The following is a 26,348-nucleotide window of genomic DNA, read 5'->3' as shown; positions in this document are numbered from 1 at the left end:
TTTCCAAAACTGAAAGGAGGCTGGATGGAAGGATTAGGGAGAGGCAAGATGTCCTGCAAAATGGCAGTGAAAAATTCTGCTCTGGACTTGGAAAAGGTAGGAAGATGGTAATGTCTGGTGAAGGTATGCACAGAAGACCAAGTAGCTTCTTTCAAAATGTCCTTGGCAGCCACTCCTTTAAGAAAAGCAGTAGCTCTAGTGAAATGTGGCCTCACAGCATCAGGAAGCTTCTTACCATGATGGCTGTAGCAAAAGGAGATACAGTGGGAGATCCATTTGGAAATGGTTCATTTTGAAGCTGGTCACCCCTCACAGCCACTGGCAAAGGCCAGAAAATGTTAGTCTAATTTCCTGACATTCTTGATTCTAAGTAGTAATGCAGTTGCCTATGCACATCGAAAGAATGAAGCATCCTTTTTACCCTGTTCTGAGGGTTAGGAAAGAATGTAGGCAAGTGTATGGTCTGGTTTAAAGAAGCATCTCCCACCACCTTGGGCATAAAGGAAGGACTGGTCCTGAGAGAGATACTGAGTGGAAAATTATTAAAGGTTCCACACACAAAGGCCTGAAGATCTCATACCCTTCTGGCTGAGTTACGGCTAGTAGGATAGCTGACTTCCAGGTCAGGAATTTTATATCAGCAGAAGCTGATGGTTTGAAGGTGAAAGGGTGAGCTTCTCCAGAATGAAACTGAAGTCCCAGCAGGAAACAGAGGGTTCTTGTGAGGTCTAATGTGGACAACCCCATTCAGAAACTGTTACATTGGGGATGTGAAAAGAGAGGAAGTTGAGAATGCAGAAATAGCTGGAACAGAGATTTTGAGAGAGGAGTATGAGAGAGATTTTTCAAAAAGACTGGATAAGTATGACAGGATGAAAGGGACCTGAGCTTGATGAGGGCTTCATTCCTTCTGTCTGCACCACACAATGAATCTTTTCCATTTGGCAGAGTATGACTTCCTACTGCTAAGTCTCCTGGCCTCTTTTAGAAAGTCTAGGACCTGCTTGTTGAGGAGCAACCCCTTCCATGGGATCAAGAAGCTATCATCCAAGCTGTCAATGAGTGTTTGCAGGTTTGGGTGTATTAATGTGCCCCTGTTCAACCTTTGCTAGTCCATTCTCTCTGGCAGCTGCCATGGCTCCCTGTTGGTCAGACTAAGTAATAGAAGTTAGCAGTGCTGGCTCAGCCAGTCTGGGGCTATCACAATTACCCTTGGCCCCTCTTCCCTTATTTTTGGCAATACCCTGTGTAGCAGTGGTACTAGGGGGGAAGGCATAAAGGAACAGTCCTGTCCAAGGAAAGAAAAAGGCATCAGTCTCCCAGGCTGACTTCATTTAGCTCCTGGAGCAAAACTTTTTCAAATGAGCATTTTCTTTGGTTTAAAAGGGTCTATGTCACACACCATTTTTCGGCTACTCTAAGAAATACTTCCCAATACAGTTGCCACTCGTGGGGGTCTGACAAGCTCCCATTGAGGTGACCGGCTACTTGATTGGTTTCTCCTGGAAAGGACTAGGTCATGAGATGCAGTCCTAGGGAGTTAACCATCTCCCAAAAGTCCATAACTAGGCAACGAAGGGGGTAAATGTGAATCCCCCTTGCTTATTTATGTACCACATGACTGTAGTATTGCCCGTCTTCACCAGGAGGATGCTAGGTTACCATTTCTTTTTGGAGGCAATCAGGCACTTTTGGACGGCCATTACTTCTTTTAGAGTAACGTGTTTGTTTTTGAACTTGAGTCCCTGAGTCCCAGTTTGCCTAGAGTCTTGCTGGTTGTTGAAGTGGGCTCCCAAGGCTATTTCTGATGCATCTGTTGTCCGCGTTTAGTTCTGAGGGATGATCCTGAAGGGAAGGCCTGGACTGGGGGAGAATGTTTGGGCTCACCAAGCAAACTCTTTACTAAGGCAAGGAAGTAGTTTGATTCTGAAAGTGAGAGACTGGGAATGTTGGCACATTGATATACCACTGCAGTTTTCTCATATGCAGTCTGGCCAGGGGGATCATGAGAATGAAAGAGGCCATGTATCCTAGTGCCCTGAGATACACTCTGGCTGTGATGCATTTCTTGTCCAAGATCTTTTTGAAGTTAAGGTTTAGAAAAGGTAACCTCATCAGGAAGAAGGAAAGCCTTCTGAAGTGCTGAGACCTGTAAGGCTCCTAGAAACATAATCCTGTTTGTGGGGTTTGAGATTGTTGTGCATTGATGGTGAACCCCACTGAGGTTATCAAGTGTTGGGTATAAAGCAGGCCTGCTTTGATTTTTTCCTACGCTTGTTGCCTGAATGAGGCAATCTAAGCAACGGTAAATCTGAAATCTCTTTGTCCTGCAGAAGGCTGTCACTGGGGCTAGGCATTTTGTGAAAACCTAGGGTGGAGTACACAAGTCAAAGGGTAGCACAGATAATAGAAAGTGCCTCACACCTGCACTGAAGCACAAGAACATTGTGTGATTCCTCTATGAGGATATGGAGGTATGCATCTTTTAGATCCAAGGTTACCATGAAGGCAATGGGGGCAATCATGTGTAGTAGTCTTTGTAGAGTTAGCCTTTTGAATTTTGGGACCTGGAAGAATTGGTTGAGCCTTGACCGGTCTAGAATTGGCCTCAGGTCTTCTTTTCTAGAAATTAGGAAAAGTCTGGAATAAACACCTTCTTCTAATAAGGATTTTGGTATAGATTTCACAGAGCCTTGAACACACAGAATATCTATTTGGGTTAAGGACTCTTTTGATATGGAGTAATATCTGGGAAGTCTGAGTGAATAATATCTGGGAAGTCTGAGTGAATCAAGAGTTGTTTGAACTTGAGTTTGCAACCTCTCTGAATGATGTTTAGCACCCACAGATTCCCCAGTAATGGGAGTCTAGTTCTTGCATAAAAGTGACAATCTGCCCCCACCCCCAGCTCGGTGGTGGTAGAGAAGAGAGGAGGGGGTGGAGGGAAGAGGAAGAGAATGCCATGCAAGTGTCAAGACCTGCTGCCCGTTACGTCCCGGGAATGTTATCCCAATATCAGGGTCTGATTACCACTATTCTAGGCTGCTGGTGCTGTCTTTGGCTTCTTTTCCTGTGAGGTTTCCTTTGCCTGGGCTTAGACCGGTGGTTGGAAAGGACCAGCGCTTGGTAGGATAATTCTGGCTAAGTTGAGGATGTTGGACCTGAAGGAAGTACTTGACAGTTGTCATGGACTTGGCCTTAGCCTACATTTTCTTAAGGACAGCTTCAGCTTTAGGACAAAAATGAAAATCTTTGTCTTAAGGGGCATCTAGTAGACTGGAATCAACATGCTTAGGAAGGGACTGCTCACTCAGCCAGGCACGTCTTCTAATGATGGATCCTGTCACTGCTGCCCTGCTGATGGCTTCCAAGTGCAGAGTGTGTTTAGCCACTTCACAGCAGGAATTGCACAGATCCATTAAGTCCTTACAGGGTGCATTATTATCAAACCCCATCAGTTTTTGTTTCATATGGTCAAGAATAGTTTCCTGGTACATATGAAACTGGCAGTTTAAAGCCCTCAAGACGAGGCTAGCAGAGGTAATAGCCTCTCTTTCCAAACCTGTCTAAGGCTCTGCTTTCCTTGTCTGCAGGCAAAGGGTTTTTGGAGGAGACAGCTTTTGCTCCCTCAGGGCCTGGAGACACCACTTTAGGATCTGTACAGGATTCTGAAAAAGGTGTTTGTGGAAATCTAGAACAGTATAAAATCTAGCAGACTTATGATGGGGAGGAAGCAGACAGTCTGGTTGTAAAGAAGAAATTAGAAAAACATAGTCTACCACCTCTAAGACTGGGGGAATGGTAAGGGTTTATGCTCAGGAAGATTAAGAAATTCCCTAATTATCTTCTTAGACTGGGGAAGTCCTGAGCTTCCCATATGAAGTACTCCCTCAGCAGGGTGGGTGGGGGGGGGGGGAGACTGCGGCAAGATTCTCCTCGGAATCAGAATCCCCACAGTAAGTAAAAGATGCACCCTCCTCAAGAGTGGATTCGTCACGATTAAAATTATCCTCAGAGTTGACAGTCAGAAAATTCATGTGGTGGGGTATACCTCTTTTTACCAGGTAATGTTTCAGGGGACAGATGTGTCTGGATCTGACCAAGTAAATCAGCTCTTCAGTCAACCTCACTAGGTGTTGTTGGCAGATCTGAGAGTGAGAGCCAGTAGGCCTATGCCGAAATGAGATGGGTGTAGATTTTTTGTCATCACTCTTGGATTTTGGCCTAGGGCTAACTTATGCACTAGTACCTGGACCAACACACACCCAGGAGTGATAGGCCAAGGCAGTCTCCTGATGACAAGAAGAGTCGTCAGTTTTACAGCAGTCCTGAGAAGCTGAAGCCTGCAAAGTGTCCCCGGACCCAACCAGCAAGCTAAGTCCTCACAGTTGGGAGGGTGGCCTAATGGTTAAGGTGCTTGCCTTACAAACACAAGGTGCAGGGATTGAGTCTCACAAGGGATAATTGGCTAGGCTTAAAATGGCTTGCAAGGGCAGTTAGCTTAGTACTAATCTATGAACCTATGAAGTAAAGGGACACAGAGGCATATTCGAGTCCGAGTGGGTCTCAATAGGGGGCCTGTGTCACCATTTCAGCTGGACGGGTTATGAAGGCACCTCACCTTCTTTGACAATCACAAGCCAGGGAGGACTGACTGATGGTGAATGAGCATTGTCCGAGGTCCTAAATCTGAAGCACTTTTCCTTTTTTGCCTAGGGAGATCAACATCAGCTCAACCCGCAAACGATATGGTACGTGAATGCCCGGATATCTCATTGAAATGTTTAGCTAGAATCTTGGCCCTATGCTTGATAGTTCTGCTATTAATGTGAGCACAAAACAGACCAACTTTGTGTTCTGGCCCCCAAGTCACACAAAAGGAATGAAAGTCCTGGTGTGGTGTTCGCCACAGTGGAGATGGTCAACTCTCTTACATTAGTTAAAAAGCAGAAAAGTTCCCCATCAAGGTACTTGGCTTTAGACATCACCTTTCCCTGATGCTGACTAACTGATGCACTGACTAGCACTCTGCTTCAGGCTCTGATGGCAAGAAAGAACAGAAGTCATGGCTCCAGCAGACCCCCTTTATATCCAAATGTCCCGATATCAAATAGAGCATACACTGGCTTCAGGATGGGAAAATACTCTCCAGTAGTCAGGCCAACCAAGGGCTTCCACAGCAGGAAATCCCACAAGTCAGAAATGCAACAGTGAAACACAAGGAACATCTAGGAATTACCGGATACTCTGCATACCACAAAACTTCCAACTCCAAGATTTCCACAATTTCCAATGCAAGGTATTTTTCCAGCTCCATTAGCTACACAAAAGCCTTTAAAAGGGCAAATCTGTGGCGCACAGGCTGGAAAACCACATCCTTGGGTTTACTCAACAGCCCACTACTCTTACAACACTTCTTCTACCCCCCCCCACACCGGACTTACTCTGGTATTGCAGGGGCTGGTCATGGATGTTAAGGGTGTTCCAAGTGCTCGGCAATCTGTGCTGCCATTCAGTGGGCTTTTTATATATATATATATATATATATATATATATATATATATATATATATACACACATATACATATACATATATATATAATATTATATCCTATCCACTATTCCCCTTTTCATATATTCCTCGATCTCATTTGAGGGCAATTCCCCCCTCTTTGTGACCACTCATCTTAGGGAACCTCACAGAGTTCCTACCCTAGAATAAGAATACCTATTTCGCCTTGCCACTCAAGTCAGTTGCATGAGCTGCTAATCAAATCCAGGTCAGCTGGGCCACAGCCAGGGCCTTACCCTCTATGCCAACTGAGTGGCACACTGATGCAGTCAATGTTAAGCAACAGTTTGAATTTACTGATAAGCAGATAAGATTTTTCCCCCAAACTAGTTCCTGGAATACCAAGACTGGTTTACAACACTCAACTAATCAGATTTCTTTCTTTTAAGCTAAATGCATCAGCCACTAGGGTTTGATGCTCAACAGCAAACATTACTGGGACTTGCCAGCAGGATGACAATTACATGACTGGTTTTCACAGGTTCATAACATTATAGTGTGTACCACACTAATGACCACTACAGCCTTTTTAAACCTAGCCACGCAACTCAAATCTCTGACAAGATCTGGTACCCATGGCCACTGTAAGGGCCTTGAGAGATGAAATATTTACAAGTAGGGGCCTATGTGAGGAGTCATTCACAAGCTTCCTATGTCCATTACGGACATAGGCACCAAACTAGGAGTGCATTTCTGGTCAACCATCCAATTGTAGAAGTTGCACTTGAATTGGGTTAGGGAGGAACTCTACTTCACAAAGATGGGGAGCCTTTTCCAGAGAAGGGTTAGCCTCTGGTAAACATACCTGTCCTTCCTGCAGGTCCCAGTTATATCACAGGAAAGATTTAAGTCTTTAAAACAGGTAATTCTGATGCTGTTTCTTTCGCAGAAATGTAGGCCATCTGTCAGACTGCTCACAAGTTACCCACAGGTGCCACAGTCTGTAACCCCCTCCCAAAAGATCCCATGCTCTCTGGGTACTAATAAAGTGCAACCCAAAGATAGACTTCCTGAACAATCAAGGTGTCCACCACCTAGCAAAAGGGTTACATTTGTGACCACCAAGAAACTGGTGGATGCAAGGCATCTGGACTTAAGCAAGCCAGACAGGAACATAGGAACACTACTAGAAAGCAATCCTTGGCAGCATAAGATACCTAGTGATATGCACCTTTAATTGGACACTTTAAAAGTTCTTGTCACCCTTTTCAAACACTCAGTGTTGGACCCAAAACTGAGCATGGCTGTACATAACCCTAGTGTAAGACTGTCTACCCACTCCATAGATTAGCCTTAAGTGATGAAGAAGCATAACAAAATGCACCGAAGTGTCACTGTAACCAGTACATCATGACATTCAGATTCCCAAAAAATTACTTTCATCCCCATAGGAGAACAGTTACAGAAATGTTTCTTACTAAGGCCACCGGTGTTGATGGCATCAGGAATTTAGTGAGGAGCCTCAATCACTGGAGTCTGCTGGAATATCGTCAAGCTCAGTACCATGCAGTGCCTAAACTGGAACTGAGAATACTGCTGTGGATATCAAGGGCAAGTGACGCTCTCTAAAATCAAAGGGGAATAAGAGGACACCCATCGCAAACTGGTGTCGATCAATGCCTTTACCATCCTGAGCCAGTCAAGGTAAAGGAAAGGTCTATTGAGACACCTAGCTCACCTCAAAAGGTTCACGCAGTGAAACGAACAGATGTGACACTGCCAACACCTGCTCTAGATCTAGGCTAGGTCACTGATCAAGTTTAGTTATGACTAATTTTTTTCTGCTAGTCCTGCGGGGATTCCTGTTAATATTCACAGTTGGTCTACCCTCCACTAGCTTTTTTCTGTTGCATCTAGAATCAGTTGGGAGAACACTTTCTATGCTAAATTTGTGACAAACATTGTACTTTGTCTCTAGATGTTCTAGTTCCAGGTATATAATGCAAAATTCATGTGTGTCCTGGGGGAAAACCTTGCAGCCGTATCTGCTACACTTATTGAATCCTGGGCCCTTCTCTGAGTTTTGTCAATAATGATAGCCAATGAAATATTCCAGACACTAAATAACTAGGCAGTTACAGCTAAGTAAAGGCCCAAGTCACACTGCTCACTTAAGTAGCCACGGGACCAAAGAAAAAAACCTTTTATGCACCCTACTAGCCTTAACTATATCCACTTAACTATACAGCTAAAGAACAAAGGGTACATGTCTACATAAATTTATTTAAGAAGGAAATCTCAAGTTTGGGAGAACCATGCAATCATGCAATGTTGTTCATACTGTAGCAAACAAGACCTGGAGAGAGGGAAGCATGCAGTATTATGGAAGAGAGAGGAGTAGCGACCAGTCCTACCACTGAGGTGGATGCACTAAATCATTAAAGATTCCATACTCTGCAATAACTTATGCAAATCTTCCTGAAATATGTTTTGGCCCCAGTGGAATGAACTCACACTGCCCCATTAAGAAGCTTACTGTAGTTGCCATAAAAAAACATATACATATTTTTTTTGAGAGAGACAAGTTCCCCTACTCAATATCTACACATACATATTACACACACATGATATATATATATATATATATATATCAAAATGTGGAATGGCACTTATGCAAAACTGCCAAACTGGGATGGTCAAATGTGGGTTCTCCAGTTTCCTTAATGCTGATCCAGAAATGTTCGAATCCTCGGTTGTGTGCATTTGCTAATACGGTATCGATGTTCTGATAACAGACTGCACTACAGTAGGGAATGGGAAATTCACCCTTTTTCTCACTGTAGTGCGATCTCAGAGTTGGAATATATAATACGCATTGGGTTGGGGGGTGCAGGGGAGCTTTCCCCCTGCTAAAATGTTACCGGTAGCATGGAATTTCAACATTGGAACTTCCAGTGTTCGAACATCAATTTAGTGGTTACCATTTCCAACATTTTGCTAATTCTGTATTACCAAATTCAGATAGCAAATTCAACCAAAAAGTGGAAAATTGTTTTGATTTTCCACATTTTGACAGTAAACCTATATTACATGTGTGTGTGTATATATATATATATATATATATATATATATATATATATATATATATATATATATCTCATACCCTGCCTTGATGGGACTGCTGCATATCTGCAAGTCAAGCTCCACTCAAGCAACCCGGATGTGTGACCTCAACCTGGTTTGTGATATCAACAGGACTTGTTGGCAGGACAGATTTGTGTCCCAGAGACTTCCCCATCTGTGGAACAGACTCCCTCGCCACATCAAGCAGAGTATCTCATTATCCCTCTTTAATTGCAACCCAAGGGTCTCAGGGTCAAAAGCCTAGTAACCTCCTATGATCCTAGAGATAGATATATATAGATATATATATATATATATATATATATATATATATATATATATATATATATATATATACACACACACACACACACACACACACACACACACACGCACACACAGATGTATGTACATTCAACATGGGGGGGGCAGGATTAATATACTCTGACAAAACCAAAACTGGTGTAGTAGTCCTGCATAGGGAAAAAGGGGTTTCAACAATAATTGGTAAAGTCAAGACAATTTCCAGAAATATAGTAGCTACTTAGTATAAAAACATTCCAAGTTATGCACTTCTGAATAGGAGTGTCTCCAAAACTGGAAAAAAATAAAAGTAAGAGAATGACCACTACAGTGAAAGCTGACCGAGAAGCAGTGTAAATGAGTTTTGGTGAAGTTCTGCAGATACCTCGAGTGGTGGGAACGATGCAAGGTGGATGCAAAAATAGCAGACGTCATTCTTCTAAAGCACAAGACACAGGCAAGATGCATGTGTGTGCTTCTTACACACAGACTGGATATCAAGCTGTTGAACAGCATCCATGAGTCGTCTACTGGCAGAGAGATGAGAGTTGGAGTATGATTACGTTACTGCTTACACATACTACAAAGGAAAACTAAAAACTCAGATGCTGAGCTACAAGAGAGAGAGCGGGAGAAGGGGGAATAAGGCAAATGAAAAGCTTAAATATAACTTAAGGAAGTATTTACTTATATATACTGCACACAAGGCAGACTAGGGTCCTGCAAAGACCTGCATAAAAACTACAAGCCAGTGAATATGGTGGAAGCATACCTGTACAGGAAATCTGGGGGGGGGGGGCAAAATCAAGAACAAATTTTAAATATTGCTCTTACAAACTTAAAAAATGCCAGGACAAGTTTTGCATTAACATGTATTTTTTGAAGGAAATTAAGGCAAATTCAAATGTATGTCATTATACAGCGACTTCAGTCAAGGATTTGTCAGAAAAAATACAGAAGTTATGATGATCCGACTAAAAATGAGAGAAAATCTGGACAATTTGAGGAAATCCTGACAGTTAAGAGGTATGGGTGGAAGATGGGGTGGGATAAACTATACGCAACTGGGGAAGAGCTGATGGAAAGCTAATTTTTCCACTGGTTTATTCATATATATGCAAGGTTAAAAGGCATACCTGGTAAAGTAACCCTGCATTAATTTGTATAAAATGCTTTGCAAAGCAAAAAAAAAAAAAAAAACTATTGATTCTTTGCCTCATGTCACACAACCCTGACAACTCTGGTTCTGAGAATGTGGCATATTTAAAAGAAGGAATAGTAACAAACTTCTCACAGACCATGAAAAACCACCGCCCCACTTCATAATCTGAATGTCTGTAATTAGGATTATAATGTGCTACTAATTATGGAGACGTCCTTGTTTACCTACTGCATATTTTTGTTACTAATTACATTTCCTTTTATACTAGTCAACATGCATGTCTAAAGAAAGGTCAGGTCAATGCTTACTGACATACAAGACAAAAATACAAGTCAGAGCAAATGTAGGCATGCTTATATACATTCTCTATTCTTTTCGCCTCAAAAAACTTAAAAACAAAAAAAGGCAAAAGAAAAAAATTTTGACATGAGTATTCAGAGCAAGTGATGATGTTCAGCTGACAAAAAAATAAACAATCACGCCATGTATTTTAAGTGATCACCACTGATGCTACAATTGTCCACAGTTATACCTAAACATGTACAAACTTCAAAAGTTTAACAGAATAAAAATATGCAAGAATTACACCCAGCATATGTAATGTTTTATACGTATTTTGTAAGTTTCCTGTTCCTTTTACTTTTTTGAAAAGCAGCAAGAAAAATTAAAGTGCCCTTTATTTTAAGCTGTTTTTTGACTTCTTTCCAAATCATACATATCAAGCTCATTTATAGCATAACCATCATCCCAGAAGTAGCACATCCTGATAATATGAACAAAACTATGTTGTGGTGACTAATATAAAACAGGACTTTCACACAAAATGTCCCCCAAAAATGAAAGACATGGAGAATTACTGGAAAGAAAATGTAATGCAACATGAACTGCACTGCTATGGAACATTTCTTCTGTAAGTGTTGGTGTTTTAAAACAGTTTGGTTAAAAATAGAAATGTTCACTTAAACTAATGTCATGTTCATTTGTGTAAAATATTTAAATGCTACTTAGACATGACTAAATAGGGGAAGGACCCTGTATTTATCAAAATAAAACTGATAACGTATTAAGAAACAAGTAAATGTAACTCAATAAGCTTTTTAAAGTTATCAATTAGTTAGCTTATCATTTCCTAACACTAAAAACAAAGGGTGCAAATAAGCTTTAATGGGATGATACAATTCTGGGCTTCACGTTTTATGTCAAAACAGTGAATAAGGCAATACAAAAACTACTAACCTATATGCTAATATCAATTTATTTAAAAAGTGTGTAACATTGTAGGGAAAATACTAAATTTCAAGGTGTAGTGCACAAGTCTTTCTCATCAAAGGCTTTCATATTTTGTAAGACAAAGACTTGTGCTCCTTATGCATACAAGCATTTGACAAAGCAACAGTCCTCTGCAACACAAACTTATTAAAACCACGTTTGGTAAAAAGCCAGAAAAAAATACATTTTCACTCCACTTGCTTTGTCCCATCTTCATTAACTATCCTCGAGTACAATAATACTGCTGCACTTCAGCCACATTCCTATCACCTCTGGTGTGACAGGAAAAACTTGCAGAATGTGCCTGTTCTACTTCAATGTTTACAAGACATGCCACTCCAACAATGTCCAAATCCAGATAACGCTTCCCATTACCCATCTGATGATTCATAGTAATCTAAGGAAGTGCAGCTGGCTTTGAGGTTGGACTTGAATTAAAAAAATAAACACATTAAGCATATTTGTTGTACACCATTAAAAAACAAGTAGGTCTAGCCTGTCAAGTCTATCTGTACCTCCAATCTGAAAATATCGGGTCCATGAATATATGGAAAAATAATTATACCTCACTTTTATCACCATTACAATTTAATTTTTTATTTTATTTATTTTTTTAATAATATAGAAATCTAAGTGCTGTTTTGTCCCTTTTTTAGTGGCAAGTGTTAAGTCAGCCCACAAAACCTTGGCTATCAGTTAATGACTCAAATGCTTAGCCTACTCCATTAATTCTAAGTGCTTCCATAAATTAAGGAAGCTGTAATTCAAAGATAATTTCTTCTTTATAACAAAGCTAACTTTTAAATAATTATAAAAGCCTCTTGGTAAGGTTCCAAGAGTTCAAGAGGTACACAGTTTTAAGTGCAAAATGATCGCAGTTAAGAGGAAATGGAAGGATATGTGCTGTTGATGGATGGAATGTCGTAGGATCAGCTGCTAAGGTGCCTTTTCACTCTGAATTGCTTGAATCATCAAAACATACTTTTACTAAACTGAAGCATCTTGGTCAACAGCAAGTATGTTTTGTCTCAGATGGTTGTCTTCTAAGCTTAAAACCTTGCCTGAAGCCTGTACAGTAGCTGCTGTTGGAATTCTATGACCTGAAAGAAAATATATTATAATTAACAATTTATTAAACATCACAAATTATGTAATGTGTTTTGCAAAAAACATAAAAAAAAAAAAAGAATTCAGACTATTTTCTATCTTCCAAACTATGATTAAAAACAAACAAAAAAAGCACTATTTATTTACTTATATGTTTACATGGGAGTGCACTGATCTCAGCAGACCACTGGCAAGCATAACCCCATGTGAATAGGATCACATAAGTAATGAAGAAAACATTTACAGCTGCAATAATATGCTACAAACATTTAGTTTAAGCAGCAGCTTATAATGTTAAAACATGAATGGAAAAAATGGAATTATGCTTAGCAGAATTTAGCACAAAAAAGGTACTATTTAATACATATTAGCTGCAAGTGCTTTCCAAAATGCTTACAATCTCTGCAATGCACTTAATTTTGTATTGTGGTAGGGCATCATTAAACAAACCATACAAAAAAAAAAATCAAGCAGGAAACTAGAACATATAAAGATGTCAAAGACTTCAAAACCCTACTAGAAAAGTGCAAGACCAGCAGCAACAATGCTCTGCTACTTTAGACACAAGTTTACTTACCTACTGTATTGCAGATTACAAAGCTCCATCTCATTTTTCAACAAGTACAGTTTTGTACCTACCATAAATGTAGATGTTAGAGTGTACACACTGCTGCAGTCATCACACTTGGGTTATCCTGCCATCAGGCGGTCCTGCAGTCGGCCAGAGTTCCAAAGTCTTGGTTCGGCGTCGGTTGCTGTCGCTTCTTCCCTGACGTCAGTGTGCCAGGGGTATACAAGAGGCATCAGACCCATTTTCTTCAGTTTTTCTTGCCCCAGATGTCAGGTGCCCCCAAGTAGGTAGGCAATACATATTGCTAATAAAACATATAAAAGGAATACCTTCAGTTACAAGCAAATACACCACAAAGGTTGTACAGGATAGAAAGGTATAGAAAAATTCAGCTAGGTCAGAGGGGATGGAGGGAGGGTAACCTGGACTGCAGCAGTGTGAACACTCGAACATTTACATTTATGGTAGGTACAAAACTGTACTATGTTCATCATGTTGCACTGCTGCAGTCATCACCCTTGGGTTGAATCCCAAAGCTAAGGATATGCGGTGGAACTAAACAGGGTTTGGAGAAGCTAGTAGGCCCTGCAGAACTGCACTGGCAAAGCCAGCTCTGGTTTTAGAGTACAGAGATAAGTGATAGTGCTTGGTGAAGGTGTGCACTGAACTCCAAGTTGCAGCCTCCAAAATATCCTTGGTTGGTACCCCTCTGAGGAAGGCTGTTGATGTTGCTGTAGCCCTGGTGGAATGGGCCTAATGTTATCAGGTACAGGTTTCCCATGGTGTGTGTAGCAGAAACGGATACAATGTCCTATCCATTTTGAAATGGTCTGTTTTGAGATAGCCTTTCCTTGTGATCCTGCAGCATAGGATACAAAGAGCTGGTCAGATTTTCTGAAAGCCTTAGTCTTATCCAAGTAATAACGTAATTGCCTGTGAATGTCCAAACAGTGTAGGAGCCTTTCCCCTTTGTTCTGGGGGTTTGGATAGAAGGTGGGCAAATGAATGGTTTGGTTTAGGGCCCCACTGGATACCACCTTTGGCATAAAGGAAGGGTTAGTTCGTAAAGCAACTCTGTCTTGATGAAAAATGATGAAAGGCTCCACTGCCATTAGGGCCTGTAGCTCTGAGACTCTTCGTGCTGAAGTTATTGCTAGCAGCAGGGCAGTTTTCCATGATAGAAACTGTAAATCAGCTGTAAAAGCTGGTTCAAAGGGCGGTAGTGTAAGTTTTTCCAAAACAAAGTTGAGATCCCAAGTTGGTGTTGATGCTCTCCAGGGTGGTCTTATGTTCTTAGCCCCTCTGAGGTACTGTTTTAGTAATGGATGTGAAAATATAGGAGGATCTCTGTTGTATTGAGCTGAAATAGCTGAGGCGTGGATCTTAATAGATGAAAAAGAAAGTCCTTTGTGCAACATCTCAGTTAAATATTGTAGAATCTGAGGAATATTTGGGACAATGGGATTCTGGCCTTTAGCCTGGTTCCAGGCGCAGAATCTTTTCCATTTGTCTGAATAGGTTTTCCTGGTGCTGGGCCTCCTGGCCTCCAGAATGGCATCCATAACAGCTTTAGAGAGAAGTGTTGACTGGTTGTTTAGGTAATTTGCCATGCAGCCAGATTTAAAGTCTTGAGCTGGCTGTGTAGAATCTGATTGTTTTGCCGAGTGAGCAGGTGAGGAATTTGAGGTAAAATCCATGGTGGGCCTTGAGCCATGTGTTCCTTAGTATTGGATACCAGTGTTGGCATGGCCAGTCTGGCGCAATATGAGTATCATTTGTGGCCTCTCTAATCTGGCTTTCAGCAGCACCTTTGCCAGAAGAGGCAGTGGAGGAAAGGCATAATCTGGCTTTCAGCAGCACCTTTGCCAGAAGAGGCAGTGGAGGAAAGGGATAATCTGGCTTTCAGCAGCACCTTTGCCAGAAGAGGCAGTGGAGGAAAGGCATACACTGTTAATGTTTTCCAACTGAATGAGAGGGCGTCCACTTTCCAAGTTAGTGTGTGGTATGTCCTTGTGCAAAATTTCAGTAGTTGGTAGTTTTGGAGGGAAGCAAATAGATCTATGTCTGGGCTCCCCCATTTTTGAGTTATCATTGCGAATACTTGTGGGTCTAGTTTCCACTCATTAGGATCTATGATGTTTCTGCTTAGATCGTCTGCCAATGTGTTTTTCTTTCCTGGCAGGAATTGTGCTTGTAGTTGAACTTGGTAGGTCAGTGCTGTGTTCCACAAGGTCATTGCTTGCCTGCATAGGGGGTAGGAATGTGTGCCCCCTTGCTTGTTTATGTATCACATCACTGTGGTGTTGTCCGTCTTTATTAGTAGCTGTCCTGGATGTAGGAGGTCCTTGAAAGCTGTTAGGGCATTCTGTACAGCTAGCATCTCTTTTTGATTGATACATAGATGCCTTTGATCTGCAGACCATTTGCCCTGAATACACTGTCCTGCCATGTGTGCTCCCCAGGCATAATCCGATGCATCCATTGTTATAGTTTGCCTGGCTGTGGGTAACGTAAAAGGCTGACCCTTGTTGAGGTGACATGCCTGAGCCCACCATAGAAACTCCTGATGAAGGCAGGGAATGAGTGGTGGTATTGTTTCCAAGCTGTGGCTGTGTTGAGTCCGTATGCTTTTCAGGTACCATTGTAATTTCCTCATATGCAGTTTTGCATATGGTATTACTAGTATGCAAGATGCCATGAATCCCAAGGCCTGCAGAAGTTTTCTTGCAGGGAGTTGGTTCTTTGTTGCCATCATTATGAAGTATTGAGTCAGTTGTCCTTGCTTGTCTGGCGTGAGATAAGCCTTCTGGGCCGTTGTATTTAAGCTAGCACCCAGAAATATTATGTCTTGTGAGGTCACTAGTTTTGACTTCTTTTCGTTTACTGTGTACCCTAGGCAACTTAATAGGTTTTTGACAAACGCCAGATGCTTTAAAAGAATGTCCTTGCTTTCTGCCTGAATAAGGCAGTCATCCAGGTATGGATATATTTGAATTCCTCTTTGTCTGCAGTATGCAATTACTGGTGCCAGGCATTTTGTGAAGACCCTGGGCGCAGTAGATAAGCCAAAGTGCATTGCAGAAAATTGGTAATGGGTTGCACCTGCTATAAATCGGAGGTATCTTCTGCAATTTTGTCGGATAGGGACATGCAGGTATGCCTCCTTGAGGTCCAACATTACTAGCCAAGCCTTCTTGCCCAGCATGGGAAGAAGTTGCTGTAGTGTTAGCATTTTGAATTTGGGTACCTCGAGATACGTGTTTAGAACTGAGAGGTCCAGAATGGGTCTCCAAGCTTTGTCCTTTCGGGGAACTAGAAAGAGTCTTGAGTAAAATCCTTGTCCTTGTTCCTGTGTAAGAACCTGTTGAATGGCTCTCATGTCCATGATCCTTTGGTATCCTTGGTAAAGTGTGAAAGTGGAATCTGTATCCTTGAGATACAATATTTAGGACCCATTTGTCTTTTGTGATGATGCGCCAGTTGTCTGCAAAAAGAGTTAGCTTTTCTCCCAAGGGAGCTGCCAAGAGGGATCTGCTTGGCAGTCTGAGGGGCAAGTCATTGTGTTTGTCTTCTGGTAGTTTGAGACCTGTCTTCTCCTCCTTTCTGGGTTGTGGCACCCCACTGCCGAGGCTTGTAAGAGCCTTGTGACTGACCTCTGCCCCTTGGGCATCTGTATTTGCACCTATGTGGTCTGTCAGAAGCTGGAAAGGACCAGTTTTTGGTTGGCCAATTTCTGCTGAAACGAAGGGGTTGAACTTATAAAAAATCCTTGACAGTCTTGCATAGATTTTGCCTTATCCTCCATTTTCTTTAAAACCTCTTCTGCTTTTACACCAAATAAAGCATCCTGCTGTAAAGGTGCATCCAATAACTTTGCTTTTACATGATCGGGTAAAGTTTATTCTTTTAACCAAGAATGCCTACGTATGACAAACCCTGTCACTGCTGCTCTACAAGAAGCTTCCAATGCATCAAATCCACATTGCAAAGTATGTTTTCCCACTTGTTCAGCTGTATGCAACACATCTTGCATTTCCTTGTAATCAGGCTGCCCTGTGTGTGATCATTTTTTGTTTTAATTGAGACATCAAATATTGTTGATATTTCAGCATGTGAAACTGGCAATTTAAGGCCCTCATAGCTAGAGTAGCTGAGGTATATATTTTCTTTCCCCATCTGTCTAGTGCTCTAGAATCCCTTTCAGAGGATATAGGATTTTTAGCAAGAGGCCTTAACCCCTTTGGGACCCTGGGAAATGGTTTCTGGGTCAGCAACAGGGCTTTTATATAGGAATTTGTGAGAGTCAGGGACTCTGTAGTATCTGTCTGGTTTGGCTGGTGCAGGAGGTAGTGAATCTGGGTTAAGGCTAGATTCTGAATAAACATCATCCACAATGTCTAACACTGGTGGAATAGCAAGTGGTCTGCGCTGGGGTAGTAAAAGGAACTCTCGGAGCCTTTTCTTAGAATCAGAGTAATCCTGGCCTTCCCAGTGGAAATGTTCCCTCATGGTATGTAAAGTTTCTCCAAAAGAGTAGTCTTCTGGGGAAGATGCTGAAGGAATAGACTTCTTCAGCATCAGAGTCTTCATAAGGGGGAAAAGAATATTCCTGTTCCTCAGAAGAATTTGAGGAAATTGAAACCTGGTCAGAGGAAGCTTAGTCCTTCTCCTGTCTAGGCCTTTTATCAGGAGGGGGATGGGAACCCCTGATTAGGGTAATTAAGTCTTCAGCCATCTTAAGCATCTGTTTCTTAGGCATGGGGCCGTGTACTGGAGACTGCTGTACAGTCTTCTTTGCTTTTAAAGGAGTTTTCAGCTTTGCATAGGATTTAATAGTGAGTGTAGTCGGTCTGAAGACACCTTCTGTAACTGAAGGCGTTTCAACTGCGCTGGAATCTCCTTCAGCCATGGAGTCGGAAGGGCCTAAAGATAAAGGTTGTGGAGGCCTAGCAATCTCCTCTTGGGAAACGGATGCTGCTTGGGGATCTGAATCAGTGGTAGTCAGGGGCTGCGTAGGCACCTCACTGAAAACCGGAGAACCGGCGACTGGCCTAGCAGAGGCCTCGGAGTCTGGTTTGGGTCTCGGCTGCCTGTCCTTATCTTTGCGTTTTTTATGCATTCCGGTAGTCTGTTGCTCCGACGGTATGGTATAATTAAATTTCCTACCAAAATAATGTCGGGCGAAATCAAACCAATGTTTTATAGTTCGTTTGTTAAACCTAGCACAAAACCGACAACCTGTGACATCGTGGTCTGGGCCTACGCAAGGAATAGAATAAGAATGAAAGTCCTTATGAGGTATTTGCTTCCCACAAGAAATGCAGTTGTTAACTTTTTCTGACATCGGACTGAGGCAAGAAAAGTTTCCCCAACGGGGTACTTAGCTTTATTGAAGACTGGTCTGAAATTCTATTTGAAAATCTCAGGAGTCGGCCGACCGGCACTTGCAAACTGCTTCTGCTTCGGGCACCGCGCGGCAAGAAAGACTGAAGAAAATGGCGTTGGATGCCTCTTGTATACCCCTTGCGCACTGACGTCAGGGAAGAAGCGACAGCAACCGACGCCGGACCAAGACTTTGGAACTCTGGCCAACTGCGGGACCGCCTGACGGCAGGATAACCCAAGTGTGATGACTGCAGCAGTGTAACACGATGAACGTCATACATTGTGCATAGGAAATGTATCGCACTCCTAACATCACTAAATAAGCATGCTACAAAATCATAGTTCTTTCCCAAAAGTGAAAAGTTGTTTAGTGATACAAATCATACAACACTGCTGCCATTACTATGAGTAATTTAGGAAAATAGAAGCATATAACAGGAAACCAGCACACAAATATGTGAAGAATAACAAGATTTCCTACCCAACAGCCCAGAAATCCCACAAGATTAGTCATGCCTAAGTGTACACTACTTTGTAGTTCTGTTCTACTCTGCTTACTTAAAAATCTTATCTACATATTTTGATTTTACACACACACACACACACACACACACACACTTTACGTATATATATATAGGTCACATTCAGGCACTCAAATTCTCAGTGCCTGAGCGCACTTGAATGATCAGATAGCGTTCGAAAATGAACTTGTCAAACTTTGCCACTGTTTACATGCTCAAGATTGTGGTACACTGGGGATCAGAAATGTACCCTTTCCCCTCTGTAGTGCGATCCTGGAGTTGGTACTGGGGGTGAAGGGGGGCTTGCCCCCTGCAGAAGAAATAGATTTGGAGGGTTGGGAGGGTGGCCTAATGGTTAAGGTGTTTGCCTTACAAACACAAAGTGCAGGGTTTGAGCCTCACAAGGGATAATTGGGTAAGCTTAAAATGGCTCGCAAGGGCAGTTAGCTTAGTACTAATCTATGAATCTATTTGAATTTTATCAAATCTGTGGTTCAATTTTGTGTATTCAAATCACTGCATTTCAAATTTTTAATATTCAGACGTCTGAAGTTTTGATACTTCAAACTTCTGCTACACAAACACACACACACACACACATATATATATATATATATATATATATATATATACACACACACACACACACACACACACCTAAATACACCATTGAAATATAATAATATATGCAGATTTTCAATTTCTCACTAACAATACTTCCATACAACTTCAAACATGTGCCCCTGCTCTATCACAGCTTTCAATTTCAGCCCCATTACCAATTTTTGAATCATCGCCAAAATTCTAAAGAAAACTCTCTATGACCAGATACTCAGATACAATATAAGCTACAAGCTACAACATCCTTACTGAGAAGCAGCATGGATTCTGGCCAAACTTCAGTGCATCAACAGATCAAATTCTGCCTAGATTTGAGGAAGGTAAACTTACTGAAGAACCTGCAGTGCAAGTTAATACAGAACTAACCTAAATAAAAGTATCTTACAAAACATCACGCTGCATCACTGAGGAAAGGCGGGCTATAGCTAGCGATAAGGGTCTACACAAAATACAGTCTGGGAAAAAATTTCTTAAATTCAAACTAGCCGTCATCATACATCACTAATATATTACACTAAAAGCAATTTGCTTCCTGTAACAGCTACACACTACACTAGCACTCAACATAGTCGCCTTCAAAATCTTATACAACACATACTGCCCCCACTCCTGAACAAACTTGAGCTCAGAAACCCGTCCCTGAAAGGCAGAAGCATTCAACTATGCAGATCATCACTCACCCTGAGCACAAGAGAAAAGTGAACGCACTAAAATAATGCCTGCTGGAAGAAATGATATTTCAGAGAACATCTGGAACTTTGAGAATTTACCATCTTTGAAAAAAATCACTCAAGACCATCTACACAAAAGATGTGTTTTAGGGATACTGTCTTATGGTAGTGTGCTTTAAACCTTGCATGTTGTAAGCTTTGCATTTTGCCAGAGTTCATTGTCTTTTGCAGTTGATTTTACAGTGGAATGGGAAGGGTAACATTTACTCTTAATTTTACAGTGGAATAGGAGGCAGAACATTTAGTAAGTTCTTTCATCCTCTGGATGATGCAGCTAAGAATCAATCATCTAGGTAGGGGAGGACTTTGGTTTCCTGTAGTATCTGGTACACAGTAAACTCCCTGAGACTGTGGCATGAGTGAGGGGCAAGCATCTGGCTCTCACCCAAAAGTGCAGGAAACTCCTGGATTTCTGATTAATCTTTATCAGGAGGTAGGTATCTTATAGGTCCAAACTGCGCCATCTGCTCCTAATAGGCATGGAAGGACTACAGGGACACTTATTTAGGCCACTGAAATCCACTACGGACCTGAAGATCTTTGCCCTTTTTTGGAATCAAAAATAATCTGGATTAGTATCCCTGACACATCTGGTACAGATGGACCTCGCGCATATGGCTCATGGTCTGCAAGAACATTTTGTTGAGGGGGGATATAGGCTGCTGTCAGTCACACCCACCTCTTGAGCTATATCCCATGCTTGTACAGCCAGCCTGCACAAAAGGTATGAATTCCTCCTCCTTGTTTATGTACTATATTACTGTGATGTCTATTATCGGAGGACCACAAAAACTTCAAGGCTGGAACATCCACTATCATTTCATATTTTTCCTTCATCTTGCCTGATAAGCTTCCTCTATTCCATTTTGTATTAAGCTTCTATTTTGATTATACTTGCTACATGTATGTCCGGAAAATAGTATATGTGACGGTCTATGCAGAATAGACAAGGTATAACCAGCTGTATTAAGTTTAGATACCAGTGGAATGTAGGAATCTGACAAGCTAATGTATTAGCTAGGAATTATTTTCCATCCTTCCTGCATGACAAGTGTCAAAAATCAATGTTTTTTCAATTAAATATACAGTTGGCTACTAGTATTTTATCCAAATGAACAGTATAAAAAGCTTCAAATGCAGCTCTCAGTCAGTCCAGCAGTAAAATATTTTTACAATTTACTTTTTTTCTTTTTCTTGCCTGGCTCACTCCACTCCCCTACCCCCATCCCATTTCCATCTTTACACTGACCTTTCTTCTATCCCTGCCTACCCCTTACCACTAAAAGATGAAAATCTTCTAAATCCAGACAATTGCATTCTTCTCCTTTTTCAGCCCAAATCTCTCTAACTCCCCTCCCCCCACTAATAAACTCTTCTATCCTAACAAAACCACCATCAAACCTTCACCTCTATTGAATCACTCACTTTCTCCACTAACACAGTCTTCACTTTTCCTACTACAAAATGCTAATCATACATCTATTACTATCACTTCTCCTGACTGCAGTTTCATAATTATCCTCCCTAGACTACCTCCTTCAGTGTATACATACACCCTCCTCTACCTTACAAATCCTCCACACTGATTACAAAACCAGTCTATTAGTTTCGCCAAAGGTAATTTTTCAGCAAACACCTATTCAGTAACACGTACTCAGCAAAAATCACCTCTGCAATTCGTGGAATTTTCCAAGGGCAATGAAGTAGATGGCCAACTACACAACCTTGCGCGATCATGGAGTTGGTATATATAGCTAAGGGTGTGTGGGGGCACAATCCGCCCCCTACTTGGGTGGGTTTAATTTAGTTAGTTATGGGTTCCGTTGTGCTGCGGGGCAATTGTTTCACTGCAGTTGGAAAATTCAGTGAATCGCGGAAGTGATTTTTACTGTATATGTGTACATGAATAAGTGTTTGCCGAAAATAATTTTCAGCAAACTAATATAAACCCTTAGAAACACAAATAAGTCTGCATAGCTCCCACATTTTATATCTACCTGTTCAAAAATAAACTTTCCAACTCGCTCATAACCCAAATTACAAAGTCCATCATCCTACTAAAATTCAGACAAAAGTGGTTACCAACCTCACTTTCTAAACCTACATATTAACCCAAGATCCCAGCTTCATCCACCATCCTATTCTAAATCAATGCCACACTGAAAAAAATTATACTGGATTATTCCTGTTCACTGACAGCCTACATTTGAGGTACATGCATAGATTGCCCATCACCTACCGAGCAATCATAGCCATGGAAATTTTGCTAAATTAGGAAATTCATAACGAAGTGGTTCCCTCATGCTATAACATCCTTAGACTAGACAGAAAAAAAGCAGGTGGGGTAGCTATAATATATACACACTCAACAACTACCCTATAATTATTGAAAATGGTGCAATCCTAATAGCTAGTCTGAAAATAAACACACTCAGAAGTATAACAGCAGTTTACAACCACCCCAAAGGAAATAACATTCACAGCTGAGGAACTCTGGGTTTCCTCCAACACTTGTCAAGATACCATTATACTGGGTGATTAATATTGATCAGCTAACAGTAAAAAGAATCATCATCCAACAAAAAACGTCAGCCTATGTGGGTTTAACCAACTTAACTACCCCAACAAGATACAACAAAATCAGCAACAGAATGTATCCTGGTCTCGAGATCTCAGTTATTTCTTCTATCATAGGTTCATAGGTTCATAGGTTTATACTAGGCTATCTGCCCTAAGGCATTTATAAGCCTAGCCCAAATTTTTGTGGCTTACGCCACCCCTTATATGAAAAAATACTGTGCCCATTAGTTTGTTGTGCCTCTGTCCAGCAGTGACACAGATATGATTCCCGGGGTAAACCTACGATCTCCCATCCACAGGTCTAGATTTCTCTTGAACAGAGTCAGCGAGGTGCTCTGCCTCACATGGACCGGGATTTTATTCCACAGCACAGGGAGTCTCTGAGTGATAAATCTATCCCTCCAGCACGTCCTATTTATATCCGTGCTAAGGTTTAAGTCGCTTGCTCTAGTGGTTTTGGTGGATTTGGATTTTGTGAGGTGGAGCATGTCCATTAATTCCGGGTTGGACATGGCCTTGTATGTCAGGCACATGTCACCTCTGAGCAGATGGTATGCGACTGAATAGAGCTGGAGTTTCTTCAATCTGGCAGCATATGACAGATTTTGGAGTCCCTTTATCCTTTTGGTGAGGAACTTTTGGGGTCTCTCCAATTGCTGCAGATGTCGGGTGAGATACATCCCGAATGGGGCACTGTACTCGATCATTGGTCTGATAAGTGAAGAGTACAGGGGAACAATGACCTCACTAGATCTGGATGTGAATCCCTTCATGATCAGGTGGGCAATGTAGAAGGTCTTTCCAACCACTTTAGCAATGTGAGTGTCAAAAGAAAGGCCACTGTCAACCTGGGTCCCCAGGTCCCTGATGACCTCTTCTGTGCTTAGTGGATTGCCACCTATATGGTAGCTTGGGGTTACCTTGTTTTTCCCGAAGGGTATGACTATACATTTTTTGGCGTTTAACTTCAGGCCATGGCTCTGGCATCAGCTATCTGTTTCCGTGAGTCCCTTCTGAAGGATATCCGTGTCCGATGCACTTCCCACTATGGCGCCCAGTTTGCAGTAGTCTGCAAACTTTGTCAGCCAAAGTCCTTCCATGTTGGCCTGTACTTCTGAGAAGTAGATGCCAAACAATAGGGGGCCAAGGACCGAGCCCTGTGGGACACCACTTGTGACCGGCTTGGAGTCTGACAGAGCGCCAGCAACTCTAACCCTGTGGGTTCTGTCCTTAAGCCAGTTTGCAACCCATCTTGTGACATATGGGTTTACATTTAAGCTGGTAAGTTTTTCTACAATACCCGAGTGGGGTATTGTGTCGAAAGCCTTGCAAGGTCAAGGTAGGCTATATGGACTGCCTTTCCCTCATCAATGGCCTTGGTGACTGTTTCGAAGAAGTCGACCAAGTTCAAAAGGCATGATCTTCCCTTGACAAAGCCAAACTGGGTCGGGTCCAATGTCTGCAAGTCCCCTATATCTTTGTTTATGAGCTCCATTATGATCCTCTCCATAGCTTTGCAGACTAGACTTGTTAAGCTTATGGGGCGGTAATTACCAGGGTCCGTAGAGGCGCCGCCTTTGTGGAGTGGGACCACAGTAGCCGTACGCCACTCCTTGGGCAAGTATCCTGTGGTAAGGCTGAGATTAAACAGCTGCCTTATGTGCGGGTTTAACTCCTCATTTAGCTCGTGTAGCACACAGCCGGGGACACCATCCGGTCCCATTGATGCTGTGTTTTTAGCTTTAGAGAGAGCAGCTTTCACCTGCGCATTTGAGATGTCCGGGAGGCTACACTCAGCTGGGATAGTTATCTTCTCGTTTAGGGGGGGAGAGGGGGGTGAAGTTTGCACTGAACCTGTCTGCCAGTATATTGGCAATGTCTGTGGGTTCAGTGATTTTTGTATCATTTTGGACTAATTCTGAGCATATCTGGGAGTTTCCACCCAGGTTCCTAACATAGCTGAAAAAGGCCTTATGATTGTCCTTTGAATCCATGGCAATTTTTCTCTCAAAATTGGCCTTAGTTGATTTTATGAGTGCTCGTATTTTTTTACTAATAATGATCAGGGGTGACTTCCCTTTTATGGATTTTGTTCTATCATGTAATAGCTTTCTCCTCTTATTGTAAAGTTTGTTAATGGCTGGGGTCCACCAGACTGGACGTTTGCCCTTTGTGGAAAGAGTCTTGGTTTTATTTGGGATTGCCTGATCCATGCAGTCATGGAAGTGTTCATAGAAGGCATTTGTAAGGGTTTCCGCAGCTTGGGTTGTGGTTTCCTCTGGCTCAGGGGCCTTGAAGGATACCACACCAGTCTTGAGTAGTGTGAAGTTTGCTTTAGAGAAGTTCTTCACTATGGTCTTGTTGTTTGGGGTGGGCGGGATGTGGATTTCCAGTGAGATTAGTTTATGATCAGATCTCACCAATGAGGATATACTTCGTGTGGAGCATTTTGTCCCCATGTTTGTGACAATGAGATCTAGTATATTTTCTCCTCTCGTGGGAACAGTGACTAGCTGTTCCATGGCATTTGAATTTATGAACTCCAGGAACAGTTGGGCTAGAAAGTTAGGGCTTGAGTAATGTTCCCAGTCTATATTCGGGTAGTTGAAGTCACCCAATATGATGGTGTTTGGAGATACATTTATACCCTCCAGTGTCTTCAGGAAGGCTGTGTGGGGTTCCTGAGTTTGAGAGGGTGGCCTGTAGCATGCTACAATTTGTAGAGCAGTTTTGCCTATGGTTAGTTGCACCTGGATGGTTTCGAAGCTTAGATGCGTTGCCACCAACCTGGAGGTGTGGGTATCCTTTATGAATATGGATACACCCCTCCTTTTGTGGTGTGGTCCGGGTTTTGGGGCCGGAACACATGATATGAGGTAAAACCTAATAGTGCCGGGGTGCTCTCAGGAGCCTTGAACCAGGTTTCAGTTACAGCACAGACATCGATGTTCTCCATACTGAGAAGGGCCTCGAGTGCGTGCATTTTGAGATTTAGACTTCTGGCATTGAGCAGCATTACCCTCAGTTTCTTCCCATTTTTGTTTTCTAGGGTGGTCGGTTTAGAATTTGAGCCTTGCCTAAAAAAGGCACTATGGGGGTGGCAAGAGCCTTAGCCAATATCCGGAATCCCAGGGGTGACATGTGCAAGCCGTCCCTTGAAGCAGCGTGGCTTGTCAAGCATGTCATCCCAGGCAGACAGACACTGGATCCCCTTTGAATGACACCAGACATTAAGCCAATTGTTAAAGCTGATCATCTTGTCTCTATGTTGTGGCATCATTCTTGGTGAAGGAAGGATACTGCTCAGGGTTAGGGTCATACCTGACTGGGCTACATAATCAGAGAGCTCCTCTATGTCTCTTTTCATGTAGTCCAGGGAGGTACGTCTCAGGTCGTTCACACCAGCATGGACAATGACTGTGTCATATTTGTACTTGCCGTGGAGTGACCCGAGTGCTTGTGT

The 26,348-nt window shown here is 42.1% G+C and overlaps 1 protein-coding gene across 1 annotated transcript in view; it reads right to left on the bottom strand.

The window, feature by feature from the left end:
- Positions 1–10,759: 10,759 nt before the first annotated feature.
- RAB22A (RAB22A, member RAS oncogene family) overlaps positions 10,760–26,348 on the bottom strand; it is a 596,809-nt gene continuing 581,220 nt past the window's right edge. The window contains exon 7 of the mRNA XM_044090072.1: positions 10,760–12,469. Coding sequence (XP_043946007.1) covers positions 12,357–12,469 — 113 coding nt within the window. The 3' untranslated portion in view covers positions 10,760–12,356. The remainder of the gene's footprint in view (positions 12,470–26,348) is intronic.

Source organism: Protopterus annectens, chromosome 12.part0, assembly GCF_019279795.1.
Source record: "Protopterus annectens isolate FY-2018-M chromosome 12.part0, PAN1.0, whole genome shotgun sequence".
Taxonomy (NCBI): domain Eukaryota; kingdom Metazoa; phylum Chordata; order Ceratodontiformes; family Protopteridae; genus Protopterus; species Protopterus annectens.
Note: the sequence above shows the minus strand (reverse complement) of the source record. Positions and strands in the feature narration are given on the sequence as shown.